Source organism: Sciurus carolinensis, chromosome 11, assembly GCF_902686445.1.
Source record: "Sciurus carolinensis chromosome 11, mSciCar1.2, whole genome shotgun sequence".
Classification (NCBI taxonomy): Eukaryota; Metazoa; Chordata; class Mammalia; order Rodentia; family Sciuridae; genus Sciurus; species Sciurus carolinensis.
Genome location: NC_062223.1, coordinates 32,435,702 through 32,453,560, shown reverse-complemented (window position 1 = coordinate 32,453,560; position 17,859 = coordinate 32,435,702). Strand labels below are relative to the sequence as shown.

At 36.9% G+C, this 17,859-nt stretch overlaps 1 protein-coding gene across 2 annotated transcripts in view; it reads left to right on the top strand.

Moving 5' to 3' along the window:
* Positions 1-17,859, top strand: part of Cstpp1 (centriolar satellite-associated tubulin polyglutamylase complex regulator 1) — a 166,641-nt gene that overhangs the window by 74,388 nt on the left and 74,394 nt on the right. For both annotated transcript variants that reach the window (XM_047518966.1, XM_047518967.1), the window contains exon 3: positions 2,454-2,584. In XM_047518966.1, coding sequence (XP_047374922.1) covers positions 2,454-2,584 — 131 coding nt within the window. The remainder of the gene's footprint in view (positions 1-2,453; positions 2,585-17,859) is intronic.

The window sequence follows — 17,859 nt, the reverse complement described above, 5'->3', positions numbered from 1 at the left end:
AGAAAGCAGGAAAAGAGGAAAAAAGGCAAAGAAAAATAGTTCACGGAAAGGACAAAATAAATATCAGATATTAATTAAATACAATAAAAAGTTATCTCTTACTATATAGACTGTAAATTAGAAACAAAATGAAGCTATATACTATTTATGAGAGACATACCTAAAACAAAATGATCTAGAAAAGTTAAAATTAAAGGCATAAAATATATATGATAATAAAAGATACACCAGAAAAATACTAATCAAAATAAGGCTGGTATTACATTACAATACAAATACCAGACCAAAGACCTAGACTTTAAAAATATATATATATATAAAATATAAACTTTCAGTATTCTATTGTAGATGGCATAAAGATTCATTCTATCTAGTATTACTAATTTTTTCTTAATCTTTCAAAATGAACTACCACAAATGTGTATGGAGTATCTTTGCATTAGGTAACATGGTAGAGACAAAAACGAGTACAGCCTAATTGTTCAGTACATGAACTTCAGTCTAGAAGGCGAAATAAGTTCAGTAACTTTAAACCAAATGAAAACTAAATACTATTTTTTGAGAATTAAAAGTGAGATATGAGGGGAATGGGGGTAGCGGATAGGATTGGGGAAAGACTTTATGCAAAATGTGGCATTCGAGATGGTCTTTAAAAGCTACTTGAAGGACATAATTTCACTATTATTAGTTCCTTTACTGCTTAGACCATGGCCTAAACACCAGCTTTTTCCCTTAGGGCTTGAAGCGCACTTTGGGACTAATTCTTTGCGGGATTGCTTCATAAATTTAGGTCACAGTGTTATCATTTTAGACTTCCTTTGCTGGAAATGTAGCTTGTCCCATTTACCTGAAACAGCTCATTTGCTGTATTTTTCATTTTCCTTGTGTGGGACCACAATGGCATGGATATAAACTGCATGGGTAGTTTAACACTTTCACAGTCTTTTAAAAACTCCTCTTCTAACATACTCCTTTGCCAGATGTTGTTCTTATACTTCCTTATAGTGTCTTTTTTTTGAGGGGGGCAGGTACTGGGGATTGAACTTAGGGGCACTCAGCCACTGAGCCACACACATCCTTAGTCCTATTTTGTATTTTATTTAGAGACAGGGTCTCCACTGAGTTGCTTAGCACCTTGCTGTTGCTGAGGCCAGCTTTGAACTTGCAATCCTCCTGCCTCAGCCTCCTAAATCGCTGGGATTATAGGACTATGCCTTCATGCCTGGTTATTGTGAATAATCGCACCTGGCTTAAAAGTGTCTTAAAAGTGGATTTCTATGCTAGTGTTCTATGAAAAAAGATGAGTATGTAATTTGCTTTTTTATTATAGCACTGTTAATACTAATAGGAAGAGGCTGATTTAATCCTAAATGGTAGCATAGTCTCCATTAAGGATAGTAAACACTTTCCCCTAAAGTTAGTCTAGGAAAAGGGCAATGGAATAGATGGCTTCTGAGATTTTTTCCTGTTCAGTCTGGAGATTCATATCCCTGCTGCCTTTAGGTGGTCAGCAGATGCAAACTGGCGTTTGGAATTACCACTGTTCCCTCCATTGCTTGCCATCTTCAGTTTAGTGTCTGTTTCTCCACAATGATTAACATGTTTTCCACCCGTGATTTACTTGTCAGGGAATTTAGGAGTTTTCTGGAACCTGCAGTTGGCCCTTGGTAGGGATGATTACTGGATAATTGCCTTTTCTTCTGTGGAATTTCCATTTTTAGATTACGCCAGGCTCTATAGCCTTTATTTCTTTGGCAGGGAATCCAAAGGCAATGGAGTATGTTTTTTCCCTTCCCTGGCCCAGTTTAAACACTGACTCACTTGGGCCCTGGGGCTTTGCTTCACTCTCTAGTTAGGGGCCACTTTCTACCTTTGTTCTTTCTATTTACCTTTAGTGTACTGTTTGGAACTTTTGCTGTCCTTTGGCACATATGATTTGTCTCTAGGGTTACTGTCAGGGAGGTAAAACAGCACCCCCAAACTAAGATAGACAATCTAGCTATGCCCCCATAAGTAATGTCATCTTTATGGTAGCTGCTGTAGATCAGGGACAGTACAGAAAGAATATTTTTAGGGAAGCATATTTCCAAATAGGGTAGAGGGAGAAGTATTCTCCAAAAAGATAAGAGTGCCAGTATCATCCAGTTAAAGATTGAAAGAGTTCCCTCTTTATGAGATGCTCTAGTGACGGATTAAAACATCCTCGGTGTGTACATGTTGGAAGTGGGAGATTGTCTCAGAGGAACTGGACTCAAGAGTTTTCAGAGGGATATGGTTATCTGAAGAGACTTCCCCATAGAACGACTTGGTCTAATCTATAGTTCCGAGTTTTGTTGGGGGAAAAGATAGATTCCCCCATGCCTTTGGCAGTGGTTCCCTCTGGTCTTAAATTTTTATTCTCATTGCAGCTTTCTGAATTCCATCTGACAATGATTTAATTTTTGTCTTTGCAGTTTTACCAGTGTATGCCAGGGAACTCACATTCTCTTTCGAGAATTCAGCTTCATCCAAGCCACCCCCCACAATAGGGCATCATTTTTACGGGCCTTCTGGAGATGCTTTCGTACTGTGGGCAAAAACGGTGGTAAGTCTTTCCCAATCCTATTTGTTTTTGTCCATCTCCCTCCTTTCCTTCTTTCCTTTCTTCTCATCCTTCCTTCCTTCCCTCTGAACTTCCTTCCAGACTCTGTCTTTCTTATGTTCCTGTAAATACTGTTCAAGGCTTTTGGAATACCTTACTTTTGAGGCGATAGATACCTGTCTTGTGTCAGAAATATCCCTGCCACCACTACCATCACTAGTGATGTCTTATTAAGAACCAAGTATGACTCTGAATGCTTTAATCCTCACAACAGCTCTTCCTGATAGATGCTGTAATCTTCATTTTATAACTAGTGAAACTGAGGCTCAGAGGGGTTAATTAACTTGGAAGGTTACTAGTACATGCTGGGCCCAGATTAATACCCCAGCAATCTGGCTCCAGAGCCCTTGCTCTTGGCAAATATTAAAATACTACGCAGGAAATACAAGGAATAATGTGAATACGGACATACCTCATTTTATTGCATTTTGCTTTATTGCACTGTGCACATTTGTGCTTTTCATACTAACTCAAAGTTTGTGGTAATCCTACATCAAGCAAGCATATTGGCATCATTTTTTCAAAGACTAGGTTCACTTTGTGCATCTGTGTCATGTCTTGGTAATTCTCACAATAGTTAAACTTTTTCATTATTACTATATCTGTTATGGTGATCTGTCGTCAATGATCTTTGATGTTACTATTGTAATTATTTTGTAGCACCACAAACCATGCCATATGACAGTGAACTTAATGAATATGTTGTGTGCATTCTGACTGCTCCACCAACTGCCCTGTTTCCCATCTCTCTCCCTCTCCTCGGGCTTCCCTATCGCTGAGACACTACATCAAAATTAGGTTAGTTAATAACCGTGCAATGAGTGTTTAAGTGAAAAGATGATTTGCATGTCTCTCACTTGAAATAAAAAACTAGAAATGATTAAACTTAGTGCGGAAGACATGTCAAAACCTGAAATAGGCCAAAAGTTAGGCCTCTTGTTCCAGAGTTAGCCATTAGTGAATGCAGAGTTGAAAAGTGCTTGAAGGAAATTAAAAGTGCTACTCCAGTGAACACACAAATGATAAGAAAGTAAAACAGCCACTGATATGGAGAAAGTTTTAGTGGTCTAGATAGAAGATCAATCAGACACAATATTCCCTTAAGCCAAAGCCTAACCTAGAGTAAGTTCCAACTCTCTTCAATTCTTCTAAGGCTAAGAGAAGCTACAGAAGAAAAGTTTGAAGCTAGCAGAGGTTGGTTCATGAGGTTTAAGGAAAGACGTCATCTCTATAACATACAAGTACAAGGTGAAGCAGTGAGTGCTGGTGTAGAAGCTATAGCGTGTTATCCAGAAGGCCTAGCTCAGATAATTGATGAAGGTGGCCATCCTAAATAATACATTTTCGTTGTAGATGAAACAACCTTATATTGGGAAAAGATGCAGTCTAGGACTTTCATAGCTAGAGGAAGTCAATGACTGGCTTCAAAGCTTCAAAGAACAGGCTGCCTCTCAAGTTAGAGGCTAATGCAGCTGGTGACTTTAAGTTGAAGCCAGTGACCATTTATCATTCTGAAAATCCTAGGGCCCTTAACTCTACTCATGCTAACTCTACTCTGTCTATGCTCTGTAAATGGAGCAACAAAACCTGAATGACAGCACACCTGTTTATAACAAGGCCTACTGAATATTTTAAGCTCACTGTTGAGACCTGCTTACAAAAAAAAAAAAAAGAATTATTTTTTCAAAATATCACTGCTCATTGACAGTGCACCTGGCCCCCCAAGAGCTCTGATGGAGATCTGTAATGAGATTAGTGTTGTATTGTTTTCATGCCTACTAATACAACATGCAGTCTGCAGGCCATGGATCAAGGAGTAACTTTTACTTCATGTCTTTTTATTTAAGAAATACATTTTGAAGGCTCTTCTCTGCCAGAAGTAGTGACTCCTCTGATGAATCTGGGCAAAATAAATCAAAAACCTTCTGGAGAGGATTCTCTATTCTAGATGCCATTAAGAACATTTGTGATTAAGGGAGAAGGTCAAATAACAACACTGACAGGAATTTGGAAGAAGTAGATTCCAACTTATCCTCATGGATGACTTTGAGGGGTTCAGGACTTCAGTGGAGGAAGTAACTACAGATGTGTACTATCTCTAATTCAAAAGAACTAGAGGGGCTGGGGCTGGGCTCAGTGGTGGAGCACTTGCCTAGCATGTGTGAAGCACTGGGTTCGATCCTCAGCATCACATAAAAATAAATAAATAAAATAAAGGTATTGTATCCATCTACAACTAAAAATATTTTTTAAAAAAAGAACTAGAAGTAGAACCTGAAGATGTGACTAAATTGATGCCACCTCATGATAAAACTTTGATAAATGAGGAGTTGCTTTTAATGGATGAGCAAAGAGTTTCTCGACGTGGAATCTATTCTGGTAAAGATGCTGTGAACATCATCACTGTTGAAATGACAACAAAGGATTTAGAATGTTATGTAAACTTAGTTGATAAAGCAGTGGCAGGTTTAAGAGGATTGACTCCAATTTTGAAAGAAGTTGTACCGTTGGTAAATGCTATTAAATAGCATCACATACTGTCTGAGAAGTCTTTCATGAAAAGAAGGTCAATTAATGTAGTCAGGCTTCATTGTTGTCTTAAGAAATTGCCACAGCCACCTCACCTTCAGTACTCCCTCCATGACCAGCAGCAGCCATCAACGTGGAGGCAAGACCCTTCACCAGCAAACACATTATGAGTTGCTGAAGGCTCAGATGAACGTTAACATTTTTTAGTGATAAAGTTCTTTTGAAATAAGGTATAGACATTGTTTTTTAGACATACTGTTATACATTAAATAGACAAAAGTATAGTGTAAATATAACTCTTTTTTTCAGTACTGGGTATTGAACCCAGGGTCACTGAACTACATCCCCAGTCTCCCTCACTCCTTTTCATTTTATTTTGAGACAGGGTCTCTTCAGGTTGCTCAGGTTGGCCTTGAACTTGGGATTGTCCTGCCTCAGCCTCCCAAGTAGCTGGGATTATAGGCATATGCACCATGCCCAGCTTAAATGTAATTTTATATGTACTGGGGAACCAAAAAATTTGTGTCTCGCTTTATTGGAAAAAAACAATACTAATGGATACAATCTCTGAATTTGCCTGTACAAAGAGGGAAACTCCTGAATGGTAGGGGTGGAGGTAGAATGAGGAAGAGAGTGGTGGATTAGAGAAGATTCTGAGAACCAGATGTTGGATCTATATTGGAAAGAAAAAATAGGAATTATCCATATCAGTAAAGGAGAGAAGAGCATTCTAGGTAGGGTGTGCACTGAAGCACAAAAGAACATGGAGTGTTCAAGGAACTGAGGAGATCAGAATAACCAGCATTTATGAAGGAGGTTAGGAAAGATGAGCCTGTAAAGGAATGAGTCTCATTCTGAAAGATCCTTTTTTTCCCCTTTACTACAAAAAAGTAGTTGAATTTTGTCCTATGAATATTACTATTATAGATATTATTTTAAGGCCCTGAGATGGGAGAGTGGTGTGATGATATCTGTATTTTAAAAGACCATTCTAAAGGCAATGTGGAGGATGCCTTAGGAAAATGGTAGTGGAGGTAAGAGGTAAGAATCAAACTTATTATCCCAGGAAATGGAAAGGGAACTTTCAGAGAGAGACTCTACAGAATTTGGTGATTGGATTTGGGATGTCAGGTGAGCTGGATGACCAATGAATATTTATATTGCAAGGGAAATATATTTTTGGGGGAAAATATGTTGTTTATTCTTTAAAATTGTGATCAAATAGAAACATAAACTTTATGTGTGTGGTTTTGTGACATTACACACATTCCTATCATTCCACAACCATCATCACCATTCATCTTCAGCACTTTTTCATCTTGCAAATGAAAAGTCTGTATTCAGTAAACATGAACTCCACATTCCTTCCTACCCCTAGCTCCTGACAACTACCATTCCACTTTCTGTCTCCATCAATTTGACTACTCTAACTGCCTCATATAAGTGGAATCACATAATATTTGTCCTTTTGCAAATTGCTTATTTCACTTAGCATAAATATATTCATAATTCATTCATGTTATAGCATGTGTCAAAACTTCCTTTCTTTTTAAGACTGAATAATATTCCACTTGATGTGTATACAACATTTTGCTTATCCATTTTTCTGTGACTGAACACTAGGGTTCCTTCTCCATTTTGGCTATTGAGAATAATGTGACATGTTGTTTTGGAAAACTGATATTTCTAGGATTCATCTAAAAAAACTTCCTAAGCAGCAGGAAGTACACGTCACATTCTAAAAGTAAAGGGTTAGGGAAGTAGAGTAAAGCTTATTAGTCTTTCAAAGCATCTTTAAGTCCTTGAGAGAAGAGTAATGAGCACTAAAAAATGCAAGTCATTTTTATACTTGAAAACTGTTGGTTTGGCATCTCATGATTATATTCCAAGGCAAATATTAAGAAAGATACTGATTGAAAACATCCATAATGAGCTGGGGTTGTAGCTCAGTGTTTCAGTGCTTGCCTAGCAAGTGTGAGGCACTGGGTTTGATCCTTAGCATCCCATAAAAATAAATAATAAAATAAAGGTATTGTGTTCATCCACAACTAAAAAAAAATTTTTTTTTAAATCAATATTAGCTGAGCATGTTGGCACATGCCCGTAATCCCAGTGGCTCATGAGGCTGAGACGGGAGGATCGTGAGTTCTAAGCCAACCTCAGCAATGACGAGCAGCTAAGCAACTCAGTGAGACCCTGTCTCTAAATAAACTACAAAATAGAATTGGAGATGTGCTCAGTGGTCAAGTGCCCGTGAGTTCAATCTCCCCAGTACCAAAAAACAAACACACAAACAAACGAACAAAAAACATATAAGATGTATGTGATGAGATGAAGGGTGAAAAACCCCTATTGGGAGCTTAAAAAAAAAAAGTGTCAGTAGATTCTTACATTCAGAAAATTAAAGTAGTTTAAATTGCTCCAAATTTTTCAGATTTAGAATCTCTGCATAAAATCTTCTTTAACATCTGTTCTCAAGGGCATGTTCTTATTCTCATTTTCATATTATATGGTTTTCCACATAAGTATTTGATATGTTGAAGACAGTTTCTATAGTGATCCTAGCTGAAAGAAAGGGAAGACCTAAAGCATTTCTTCATCCATTCAAAACAAATATTTCAGGAAGACTTACCATGTGCCTGGCATCTAGGTTAGAATAAGTGGGCTGCCTGCCTTTGCAGCAAGATCCCTTACTCTACTCTAACTGATGCTCTTTTACTTTATATATAGCTATGAAATCTTTTTTCAGAAACTTCTACCCAGTATTTTACTAGATTATTTGAACTATCCTAACAAATAATGTGCCTATTGTATAAGTAATGAAATTATATAACTTGCAGAAAGATTACACAATGGGTTAATTACAAGGGTGCAAATAAAACCCAGAATTGCTAATGTGTTATTTCTACTTCCATCACAGCTTATTTGACATATGACTCTAAAGCTTATCCATCTTTATTTCACTATTGTGCAAGAAATATTTAGTGTACTGAAAATACCATTGTTGCTTTAATGGGACATATGCACTAATAGGTGAAAATCACTGTGAACTCAATTCTAAGTGACTAGCTTGGAAAAACTATTCCATCGGTCTCTATGTAAACAAAATTTGTATCTACATAAATTCTATACACTGTGAGTGTACAGGTGAAATTTGTACCATTTCATTAGAATCTGTGTTTCTCAGTCCTTCCCTAGTCATTTTCTCTCTCTCTCTCTTTTTTTTTTTTTTTTTTTGGTACTGGTTGCTTAACCACTGAGCCACATCCCTAGCCCTTTTTATTTTTTCTTTGGAGACAGGGTCTCGCTAAGTTGCTTAGGGCTTTGCTAAATTGCTGAGGTAGGCTTTGAACTTGCAATCCTCCTGCCTCAGCCTCGGAACCACTGGGATTATAGGCATGTACCACTGAGCCTGGCTTTTCCTGATCTCTTAATCCGTCAGAAAATATTTATTGATAGCTATTATATTGTTGAAGAATGGTGTACACATCTAGAGCTGTTTTTTTGGTTAACACTTGGAGATAACTTGTAAAACAGTCTTCAGATAGCCTGAATTTTTTTCCTGATTTAGAAATGGGACCTCTTCAAGAATTTATTTACTATCACAGAGATTCATATTGCATTTGAACTCCACACAGATGTGGGTTTCTTTATCTTTCTAATAGCAGCTGCCAATGATCCTTCCAGCTGCTGAGGGGAAACAACTCCAAGTCCCCCCTGATTCTCTTGTGCCATAAACAGAACTTAGGCTTTTTACTGGATATTTATTGTTGGGCTTCTTGATTGTACAACCTCTGATGATATTCTTTCATACTTTATACTGGAGGTTGAACCCAGGGTTGCTCTACCACTCAGCTACATCCCAGGCCTTTTTTATTTTTATTTATTTTTTATTTTGAGACAGAGTATCACCAAGTTGCACAGGCTGACCTCAATTTGTGATCCTCCTGTCTCAACCTCTGGAGTACCCACCCCCACCACAACTGGCTGATTTCTTAGAGACTAAATACAACATTTGCGTCTAAGTGATCTTAAACTCTTTGGTGAAATAGTTTTAATACATGCTCAATTTTTCCAGGAAACTTTGGAACACTTTTCAGTCCCAGAATGTGTCGAGTCCCAGTTTTAATCCAGAATGAGCAAAAACTTTTGGAGGCAAGGTTTGAAAGGAAGATTCATGAAGTCTCACTTTTTCAATCAGAATGCCAAGTACCTACTCAGTGGAGCAGCTATTATGTTGTTCTTCTGCAGATAATTTCCTTAGAATATCATGTATATATTTTAAAATCTTCAAGAGGAAACTAACTCTTCTGGGAGGTTGCAAAAAAAGAAGTGTTGTAACAAAACACATCTAAAAATGAAGCCACCTGTAGAAAACTAAAGACCTAATCCCTTTTGGCACAAAACATTTTATTCCAGTTTTTAGCAAGCACAGGGATGCAGTGTCATTTCTGCATGGCTGGGTACTGAATGATGCTAATTTTCCTATGTCTGAGTTTCAGATAATCTCATGAACACTATAGTAAACCTCTTGCTATCTAGGCAACTTTAGACTCTTGGAAGCAAAGGATCTATTCAAATGTAAAAAGCCTGTAAAATTCAACTTCTCACTTTGGTATTTCTTTCAGTGTCGAAAGATTAATCTGGATTTTCCAAGTCTGACAGACTGAAATTCCTTTGAAGTAAATCTTCACTTTTGGTTAGGGATGTCAACTCAAAAGAGCTTTTTGTCTACAGTTTATTTTCACTTAGAATTTAATTTTGGGCTTTGTGCTTTTACCAATAGAAATACATTTATCTGACATATATTTACATATATTATATATAATGTATATATACTTACATGTATTATGTATAATATATATATTTCAATTAGTAAAATAGTGATAGGTACCTCCTTTCTACCCAGGAAGAAGTACCTGGTAAGGGAATTGTCCTCTTGCCACAAACAAGAAAACCAGACATTATCTGAAATAACTGTTTTCAGACACTAGCCAGGCAGTGGTAACTCTAAGACCTGAGAGTTTCCAATCAACAGTGCAGGGAGGGAGATTCAAAGGACCAGGCAGTTTTTTCTTTATTTGTTTTTTGTTTTTGTTTATGTTTTAGTTAAGGAGGCAGAGATTAGGGCTTAGGGAGACAGAGGTGGCCGGTATTTGCTGGCCAAATACCAGAGAAGAGGGGTGGTTGCTCAACTTTGAGTTGAAAAAGCACCACCTGAAAACAGTAGCCCAAACGGTTCCTGGAGCATCCACAGGGCTGGGGATTGCTCACCATCCTACCAGCCTGAGGAGAGAGACCTCAAAACCTTCCAGGCATTGGATTGAGTCCTCAGCAACTTAAAAACAAAAAGTATTAAGCTGATCTTTAAGGAACTTAAATGGACAGATGACCCCAGATTTATAAGTTTGACTTAACAATTTTTCGGCTTTGCCATGGTGCACAGTGGTACACATTCAGTAGAAACTACTTCAGTTTTGAACTTTGATCTTTTCCTGAGAAAGTAAGGTGTGGCAGGATACTCCCTTGTGATGCTGGGCAGTGGCAAAGAGCCACAGCTCCCATCAGCCACACAATCACTAGGGTAAACAACCAACATGCCTGTGGTGTGTTGTTTTACTGTGTTGCTAAGTGTACTAAATGCATTTTTTACTTAACAACACTTTCAACCGATGTTGGGTTTATGGAACAAACTCCCATCATAAGTTGAGGTTCATCTGTATTCCAAAACAAAATTTGATATTCTCTACAGGAATTCAATAAAATCCAGCACTCAACAATGCAAAATTCACAAAGTCTGGCACCCTATTAAAATTTATCAGACACTAAAAGGAGCAGGACCCATAACCAGGAGAAAAACTAACAAACACAGACCCAGAAATGACAGAGATGATAGAATTAAATAACAAGAACCTTTAAACAGTTATTTTATGTCATATAAATATGCTTAAAAATGTAAAGGAAAACATGAATATGATTAGGAGTGAAATGGAAGATATTTAAAAATCCAAATAGAATTTCTTTCTTTTTTTAAATATTTTTTTAGTTGTAGATGGACACAATACCTTTATTTTATTTATTCAGTTCTGTATGGTGCTGAGGATCAAATCCAGTGCTTCACACATTAGGCAAGCACTCTACCGTTGAGCCATGACCCCAGCCCCCCAAATAGACTTTCTAGAGATGAAGAATATAATATCTGTAGTGAAAATAAGGAAAATAATAGCAATGAAAATTTATTAAATGCTTCTATATAGATTGTCTTGTTTTCTTCACTACAGTCCTCTCTCAGGTAGATAATATTATTAGTTCCTTGGCACAAAACATGAAATTAAGATTTAGAAAGTTAAATAACTTGCTCTAAGTCATTGCTCTAGTGACAAGTCAATGCCCAAAGAAGCCAGAAAGCCTGACTCCAGAGTGTATGATCCTTGCAGTGTGTGATCCCTTGACACTATGAAATGCTAGAAATACAGGGGATGAAGTGGCAATACTTGCCCTCAAGGAGCTCACATTCTGTGAGAAGAAACAGAGTAGACCACAGTTTTCAAGAGTTTGAGTGACTATTAGAGCCAGTGTAAGATTTAGTAATAGTACAAGGGAGGAAATAATTTTTCCTGCAGAGATGGGGAAAGGCTATAGAGGAACAAAGACAGTTGGTATGGATCCTGGAATAGTAGGAAACTATGATGTAAATTAGGGAGTGCATTCTAAAACAAGATTTTTGAAAATATGATGACATGAAACAATAGGACTCCTTTAGAAAAAGGTAAGAAGTTCGCAATGGCTGGTGCTTTAATACATAAGAAAGACTTTGTTACAGACTAAAAGGAAATAATGCTGAATTCTTATTGTGCACTGAAAATCATGTTCATGTTTTCTCCTGAAGTTAGTAGAACATTATCAATTTTTGGACTGTTTTCATGTGACACTGACCAAAACTACAGAAAACAGAATCCAAGATAGGTAAGACTAAAGACAGGACTATTCCAATAGAACAGGAAGTGACCATGGAGATAAAGAACTCAGTTTGACAGGATTTGCTGATGAGTGTGAAGTGTGGGAAAGACAGAGTCAAGAATGAGCACCAGAATCTAAAATATTGTTAGTTTCATTTTTTCTCCCCCGCTTTTTTCTTTCACCTTTTTTTAGTGTTATGTTCTGAGTTCACTGTGGTCTTGTCTTCAGAGTCTATGTGGATCCATTCATTCAGCAAACATTTATGTATCAGTTGCTGGTGACAGAACAAGAACATGATTGGGACAGACAGAAATTCTTAACTCTCATGGGATTTGTGGTCTGATAATCAGAGAACTGATTTAAAAAAAAATTCCTGCTTTTATATAGCTTACGTTCTAGGAATCAGTGATCTGATTATGTGATTTTTAAAAAATCTGGTTTGGTTTTTATCCCCCCCTAAAATAGCTAATGTCATGGTAGATGAAATGGTCTCGAGGGGAGATGCAGACAATTTAGGCTCAAATAAAGCATTTGATCGAACTTTTCTTCAAAATTACCTCAAATTTCCCCTCAATTTTGCTTGTCACTAATCCTCATCCTCCTCATTAAAAACCATTCTGAGGATCAACAGTGCTTTCTTCAGGAGTAGGATGGCTGTCCTGTTTGAATGATTAAAGAGTAAATGTTACTTTTGTAATTTTTTACATAAGCAAAAGCCCTACCATGTTGTCTCTGCTGCTGTGGACTCTCCTAGCCAATCCCTTTACCTGCTTCACCCAGGCCTGCCTCCTCAGAAACCTGACGTAGACCATAAATGACTTCTTGAGTCCCATTTTAGTTAGTGAGAAATTCCCTCTATATCTTCAAATTATTTTCTCCAAGAAAAAAAGTTGACAATTTAGGTCCCTTCAAATCTTTCACTTCCCTTCCTCCAGTTACTTTAATCTTTCCTTCTATTTAATCCACCCCCCCCCACCATTTCAATTATTTGAGGCTGTCACACAAGCATTCCTGGAATGCTTTTGTCACCAGCTACTCTCCCACTCTAACCTCCTCACCCTCCATACAAAATACCCTTAGGTTGCTAACCTCCCTTCATCCTTTAAAGGTCAACTCCTTAAAGAGGCCTTCTCTGTGACCCCCTCATCTGAATTAGGTCCCTCCAATATTCCTCTTCTATTCATCCTATAATTTTTAGTTATATCATTTATTACAGTTCTTCCTAGGTATTTACTTGAATGACTATTTAATGTCCATCTTCCTTATTAGATAGCAAGCTTTATGAGGCCAAGAACCTTGTTTGTTTTGCCAGTAACTATATCCCTAACACCTAATATAGGTAGTTGATTTCTTTTTTATTAATTAATACGTAGGTTCACCATTTCCCATTCACCATCCAGAGGGTAGATAATTGGATGTATTATCATTTCTTTTATTTGAGGGAGGGTTGGTTTTGAAAAATCTGCTGTACACTAATTTTTTATGTTGTATAGGGGCCTTTATTTAAAGTAATAATAAACTGGTGCCTATAGTCCCAGCTACTTGGGAGGCTGAGGCAGGAGAATTGCTTGCACCTGGGAGTTCAAGGCTGGCCTAAATAACATAGTGAGACCCCACCTCAAAACAAAACAAAAAAGTAATAATAGCTAACACATTAACCACCTAGTATTTGCTATGTGCTCCACTAACAATGGCCTATGCTATATTAAATAACATCTAATTTGAATAATATTCCCTAACCACTCATACTTTCAAAAGTAAGATTCAAAAGATTTAGATCATGATCTGAATGCAGACTTTAAACACTGACCAGTAGTACTTCCACTCCAGCCTTGATTCTATAAAAGAATCACAAACCTAGTGACTGACTGGCTTGGCCTGCAGATATGTTTCCTTGCATTGTAGTGTTAAAAATACTTTTTAAAAAATTAGATGCCAACCCCATTCATTTACAATAAAAAATTAATAATTTTTTAAAAAATTAGATACCAACATTTCATATAAAAAAATCTCAATTCCATTTTCACTGGAGGAATGGAAAATCCTCCCAACACCATGCCCACATTCCTGCAAGAAGACAGTTCACCAGGGTGGAGATGCAGCTGCTCCTGTTAGACACAGCATATGGCTTCAGATTTACCACCATCCCCAGCTGCCCAGCCTCACCTGCTGATGCTTTCTGGCTGGCCTCTGTAGGCATTTGAGTTTGCTACTGTTGCTTGAGCCTCTTGGGTCCATGTATGATCACTAAAAGGTAGAGTTACACTCTTAACTCAGAACATGGTGAGTCGGGAGCTTATTCCTCAACTAAATTCTCTCTTTTCAGAGTGTCTAATAAAATTTTAGAATTAAAAGGGATCTTCTATCATTTTATCTTAGCCAGGAATAGATGCACACACCTGTAATCCCAGTAACTCTGGGAAGCTGACACTGGAGGATCGAAAGTTGGAGGCCAGCCTTGGCATTTTGTGAGACCTGATTTCAAAATAAAAAATAGAAAGGACTGAGGATGTAGCTTAGTGGTAGAGTGTCCCTGGGTTCAATCCCTAGTTCCTCAACAACAAGAAAGAAAGAAGAGAGAGAGAAAGGGAAAGAAAGCATTTCATTTTGAAACTAGATCTTTAAAAAAAAATACACTTTTTTTCTTTTAACTGTGGTAAAATATAAATAGCATAAAATTTACCATTTACCATTTTAAGCATATAGTTCTCTGACATTAATGCTGTTGTGCAAGCATCACCACCATCCAACTCCAGAACTCTTTCAGTCTTGCAAAACAGTGACTGCCCATTTCCCCTTCTTCCCAGTCCCTGTAAAGCACCATTCTACTTCTGTCCTAATGTATTTGACTATTCTAGGTACCTTTTTTTTTTTTTTTTTTGAATTATACAATAATTGTCCTTGCGTGGCTGGTTTATTCACTTAGTGTGATGTTTTCAAAGTCCTTTAATGTTGTACCATGTATCAAAATTTGACCATTTTACAACTCCACCAGCAATGTACAAGTATCCCTTTTTCCCCACATCCTCCCCACACTTATTATTGCTTGTATTCTTGATAATAACCACTCTAATTGGAGTGAGATGAAATCTTATAGGGTGGTTTTCATTTGCACTTCTCTAATTACTAAAGATGTTGAACATTTTTCATATATTTGTTGATTGCTTGTATATCTTCTGTGAAGTGTCTGCCCAGTTCCTTAGCCTATTTATTGATTGGGTTCTTTGTATTTTTGCTGTAAAGTTTTTAAAGTTATTTATAAATTTTGGAAATTAGTGATCTGAAGTGTGTGTGGTTTCCCCCACTCTGTAGGCTCTCTTTTCACATTATTGATTGTTTCCTTTGCTGAGAAAAAGCTTTTTAGTTTGAATCCATCCCATTTATTGATTCTTACTTTCATTTCTTGCACTCTGGAAGTCTTGTTAAGGAAGTCTGGTCCTAAACCAATATGATGAAGATTTGGGCCTACTTTTTCTTCTATTTGGTGCAGGGTCTCTGGTCTAATTCCCAGGTTCTTGATCCATTTAGGGTTGAGTATTTTGCAGGTGAGAAATAGGGGTTTAATTTCATTTTACTTTATATACATTGCTGGTAGAGTTGCAAATTGTTGCAGCCACTCTGAAGCAGTATGGAGATTCCTCAGAAAACTTGGAATGGACCCACCATTTGACCCAGTTGTCCCACTCCTCAGTTTATACCCAAAGGACTTAAAATCAGCATACTACAGTAACAGAGTCACATCAATGTTTATAGCAGCTCAATTCTAGATTGTGGAACCAACCTAGATGCCCTTCAGAAGATGAATGGATAAAGAAACTGGTATATATATATATATATGGTATATATATATATATATATATATATACACACACACACAATGGAATATTATTCAGCCATAAAGAAGAATAAGATTATGGCATTTGCAGATAAATGGATGGAGTTGGAGAATATCATGCTAAGTGAAATAATCCAATCCCAAAGAATAGTGGAATGAGACAAACATTATTACTCTATGTACATATATGATTACATAAATGAATGTACATCATGTACAACCGTAGAAATGAAAATTTGTACCCCACTTGTCAACAATGAATCAAAATGAAGTCTGTAAAAATAAAAATAAATAAAAATTTTTAAAATAAATTTTTAAAATTAACCATTTTTTGGCTGAATAATATTCTATTATGTGCATGTTGTTTGTCTGTTGACAGACACTTGGGTTGCTTCCACACTTTGACTGTTGTGAAGAATGTAAGTGCTCTACCACTGAGCTTCATCCCTAGTTGTACAGATTTTAAATAAAGATATCGTTTTATTTAGAATTGAAATTAAGCTGGGTGTGATTGTGCATACTGTAATCCCTGTGACTCAGGAGGCTGAAGTAGGAGGATTGCAAGTTCGAAGCCAGCCTCAGCAACTTAGTGAGACCCTGTCTCTAAATAAAATACAAAAAAGAACTGGGGATGTGGCTCAGTGATTAAGTGCCCCTGGGTTCAATCCCTAGTACCAAATAATAATAATAATAATAATAATAATAATAATAATAAACATTTATAAGACCTTATAAGTACCTCTGAAAAAGTCTAAGCTTCTGTGGAGGAACATGGTTTGAAAACTGCTGGTCTACTTTAACCCTTCCCCATTGGCTAGATATAAAAATTGAGGTCAAAGTCTCCCAGTCAGTGGGTTATAGAAAGAAGACTAAATTCAGGTATTCTCTCAGTCCAGTGCTTTTACCTTATCATGTTGTGCTGCTAAATAAAAATAAATACACCTTGTAACATTTAGTCTCTGAGGTGAATATATGATTTTCTAGCCCTAAATCTGATCTAATATGATTAAGTCAATGCATAAGAATGCATTGCAATTGTTTGTGATGTTTTTTTCTTCTGTCATTGTTGCACAGATGAAGGAAAGGTAGCTTTAAGTTCCATTTTACCCATCTTTAAGAGAAAAAGTTATTCCATTTCATTAAAAATAAAAAAATCTTAGCTGGCACAGTGGCATACTCCTGTAATCTCAGTGACTTGGGAAGCTGAGGCAGGAGGATCACAAGGTCAAGGCCAGCCTCAGCAACTTAGTGAGACCCTATCTCAAAGTAAAAACTAACAAGCCGGCATGGTGTCGTATGCCTGTAATCCCAGTGGCTCCGTAGGCTGAAGCAGGAGAATCATGAGTCCAATGCTAACCTCAGCAATTTAGCGAGGCCTTAAGCAACTCAGCAAGTTCCTTTCTCAAAATAAAATTTAAAAAGGGGTGGGTCATATGACTCAGTGGTTAAGCACCCCTGGGTTCAATCCCTGGTACCACAAAATAAAGTAATTAAATAAAAACTAAAATAACTAGGGGTGTCATGCAATATTAAAACTCCCCTGTGTTCAATCTCCAGTACCAAAGTAAATAAATAAATAGTTTAAAATCTTCATTCTTACTGTAGAGGGAAAGGTATAGTACTTGATTTACTGAATGTTTCATGCTTTGAAGGATATAATAAGCAAATTCTGGAAGTTGAAAATACAACCAAGAACTTTTTAAAAAAGCTAGGCGGAAGTGGTACTTCAACATGAAATATTTTTTAAACCCATTCGGTAAAGTATTCCACCAGAAATTAAATGATGCCTCTTAAGACATCTGAAATCTCTTGCTCTCATGGTTGTTAGAAACAAAAGTAAATGACTAAATTAGAGTTTATATACTATGAATCACAATAAAACAACCTTAGGTTA